The 3,149-nt window shown below is 51.3% G+C and overlaps 1 protein-coding gene across 1 annotated transcript in view; it reads right to left on the bottom strand.

Annotated features, from left to right (window-relative positions):
- Positions 1-3,149, bottom strand: part of KANSL1 (KAT8 regulatory NSL complex subunit 1) — an 81,966-nt gene that overhangs the window by 1,044 nt on the left and 77,773 nt on the right. The window contains exons 12-13 of the mRNA XM_009320458.1: positions 2,474-2,586; positions 781-814 (exon numbers count right to left, since the gene is read on the bottom strand). Of these exons, the coding sequence (XP_009318733.1) occupies positions 781-814; positions 2,474-2,586 (147 nt within the window). The remainder of the gene's footprint in view (positions 1-780; positions 815-2,473; positions 2,587-3,149) is intronic.

Below are 3,149 nucleotides of genomic sequence, written 5' to 3'. Positions count from 1 at the left end.
ACCGATACAGGAGCTCAGGCCACTCGCTGCCACCCTACGATCCCTTCCACCGCCCCCTCCTCGGGAGCAGCCGTACGGTGGGGAACGCCACGGGGATTTGGTGCGCACACAAGCAGGGAATGCCGCAGCCCAGAGGTTAAACTCATCCAGGCTCATCTTTGTCCCATCTCCGCTGTCTCGATGCAGCTTTGCAGCGCTGACGCTGCTCTCCTAAGGTTACGTGTCCCACACATCTCCTACGCTGCGAGTGCTGCATAAATACCACGATGAGGAGCCACCCTATGAAATCAGACACTTCAAAATCGGTTTCTCCAAGCGTTTCCACCATCCGCACGCCACGTGACACCAGGCGGTTCAAGAACCAAGCGTAGTGAATCACTAGTGCTGAAAATGCAGCAAGTTCAACAGTTGGGCGTAGGAGGAGCACTGTAAAACCCCTAGACTTCAGAAGATTTAAACCAAGAATTAAGAAAGTTTGAGCACCTACAGATTCCCAGCTAAAACACCCACAGGCTGCAAACAGAGAAACTTAACTGGAGTCCCCACGTCTGTGTGCAGCTCTTCAAGACGAACTGCAACAGCAAGTGGCAATCGAGGACTGCCAAGGATCAGATTCCAAAATCCACCTTGGCCGAAACGTTCATCAGAACATACAAACCCAGCCCCAATTAGACTAATAAAGCAGCTGCACCCGCAGCAAGCTAGACGGGGTCAATGTGCTGAGTCAAGATGCAATTTAAAAGCTGCTACAGTAAAAAACCAAACCAATCTGTTACGTACGTGCGGGAGGAAGACCACAAGACGCTCGGCAGATCTGCTGGAGCGGGTCACAGAGAGAATGACATTTAAGGGAAACTAAGCGCGTTTACCCCGGTGTTTACCGGTTATTACCTGGCCCAGGGACTCCACAGGCAAGGAGCAAGGTACTGGCTGAATCACAGCAACAAGAAGCTACCAGGCCATGAGGGGCTCCAACCATTTCTAAAGAAAGACTAAAGCAGCCGCGGAGAACAACCCCTGCATCAGCCCAGGCTGGGAACTGAGGGACCGAGCAAGGATCCTGCTGAGGAGGAGCTCGGGATGTGGCGATGGCCAAGCTGAACTTGGCCAAGTCACTCTCAGCGCAAACGCAGCAAACCACGTCCTGGGTTGCGCTGAGGAACGCGGCCAGCGGACCAGGGACACTTACATCCCCGTCTCTCCCTGCTGGGGAGCTGCACTTGGAATACTGGCCCCAGTTCTGGGGGAATCTCCATCCTTGGAAGCGTTCATGTCATGGCCAGACAAAGCCATGGCCAACCTGGTCTTCTGCTGGTAGCAATCCTGCAGGAGGCTGGACCAGAGACCTCTGGAAGTCCTTTCCCACCAGCATTTCTAAACCTATGAGGTGAAGTTTGAATTCGCCTCGATGACCAAGCCAGGACCTCAACACAGCACCTTTCACCAACGTCCTTACAAGAGGGTCTTTAGAGAAACAAAGTTATGGTGAAGTGCTATCAGATGTGAGAAACTGGCTGAAGAAGTTTGCAAAGAAACACCAAAATGTCCCACGCTCCACCAGCTCTGGGAAATGCGGCTGCAGATGAAACGAGGCAGCAGCAACACAAATGGAATTTGACAGATGCTACCTTTGCATTTGCAGAAGTTCTCGCAGAAACAACCTTGCACGATCGCACACACCTGACAGGGCTAAACCGAAACCACAACCAGACCAAGACGACCGGGTGCATGTTTGCATGCAGTTGTAGTTCAGCACACATTTCTGCCCAAGAGCAGAGCAACCAAACAAAGCATCGGAAATCAAATGGAGAAGAGCGAATCTCTTCTTATGCAGGTTTATGATGAGATCAACAGCTGGAAACTGTGTGCGGTTTTAGACACCCACTCACAAAAAGACACTGCAGAAAGGGAATCAAGCGTCAAGTGATCAGAGGAAGGTAAGGACACGTATATAAATGGAGCAGAGAAACGGCATTGCTGAAGCAATCGAGCAGAGATGTGGTAAGACAGCATAACGTTGAGAACAACCACTGTTCCTTGTTCTTGCATGAAGGATGCCCAGCTCAGCCCTTTTGTTTTTCTCTGGCCTCCCAGGCTGGTGCACCAGCCTCCACACTTCTAGAGCGGTGAAAGTGCTTGAGAAAGCAGAATCCAAACAGACGGGGCAAGAGTTGGGTGTCCGCAACTTAACTGGTGTGTAACTTTACCCCCACCTAAGCAAGACTACGCCCCACTCCTACAAGCTGCTCTTGCGGATGGTGATCAAACTTTCCAATACCAGCACAAGCTTTTAACCATTTTCATGGATCAGCCCATCTAACGAAGCCTCCACAACCTGCTCCCAAGAGCATCCCACTCTGTTGGGGAACGTCACCTTGGCCGAGAGCAACCCACTGCACCCTCTTTGCATCTGAGTGCTGCTGGTGCGCTGGGGCAGCCCCTGCCAGCACAGGAGCCGTGCCGGCAGGCGTACCTGCTGCCCCGCCGCTGCGGGGGCATGCTCGTGCTCCAAAGCCACCGGGCCCGCTCCATCTCTTCACACTTGCCGTGCCGAGCAGTGAAGGCCGAATCAGACAAATCCTCGATCTGGAAAGGGAACGGTACAGGGCTTGGTCAGAGCTTTCTTATATTAAACACACATCTACGTGCAGTTCTTCCAGCATTAGCTACAGCATGAATTTAAATAAATGTTTATGTCTAGAGGGAGGCAGGTGCTATCAGTGAGTGCAAGAGCACCTTGTTAAACTGAGTCTGCATTGCTTAGGAAGAGATTAAGAACTAAAAATCAAAGGAAAGCCACTTATCCCAGAACGAAAGCGCTCACACAGAGGTTTAAGGAAATACCATCATCATTGGTTTAGCTAAAATAGTAACTACAGTGGCGTGACTGGTCATGATTTCTTGATTATACTACTCCATAAAAAGATTGCTGCCCAGAGAGGTCTCCTGACAGCAATTAGACCTCAGATTCAGCTGTACCCAGCCAGATAATCCAACTTTTGCCTTATCACGCCTTTCCTGAAAAGGAACCGACACCAGGCTGGTTTCTGCGAGGCCAATTGTGCCATTTTGTTGCAAAAAAGGAAGAGACTCCACACCTCCCTGCTGAGGTCCCTGGGCCCACTCCCTTCCGGCATCCTCCGTGGACG

Source organism: Pygoscelis adeliae, unplaced genomic scaffold, assembly GCF_000699105.1.
Source record: "Pygoscelis adeliae isolate BGI_AS28 unplaced genomic scaffold, ASM69910v1 Scaffold203, whole genome shotgun sequence".
NCBI classification, from domain to species: Eukaryota; Metazoa; Chordata; class Aves; order Sphenisciformes; family Spheniscidae; genus Pygoscelis; species Pygoscelis adeliae.
The sequence above is the reverse complement of the archived record's forward strand: the minus strand, read 5'-3'. Positions and strand labels throughout refer to the sequence as shown.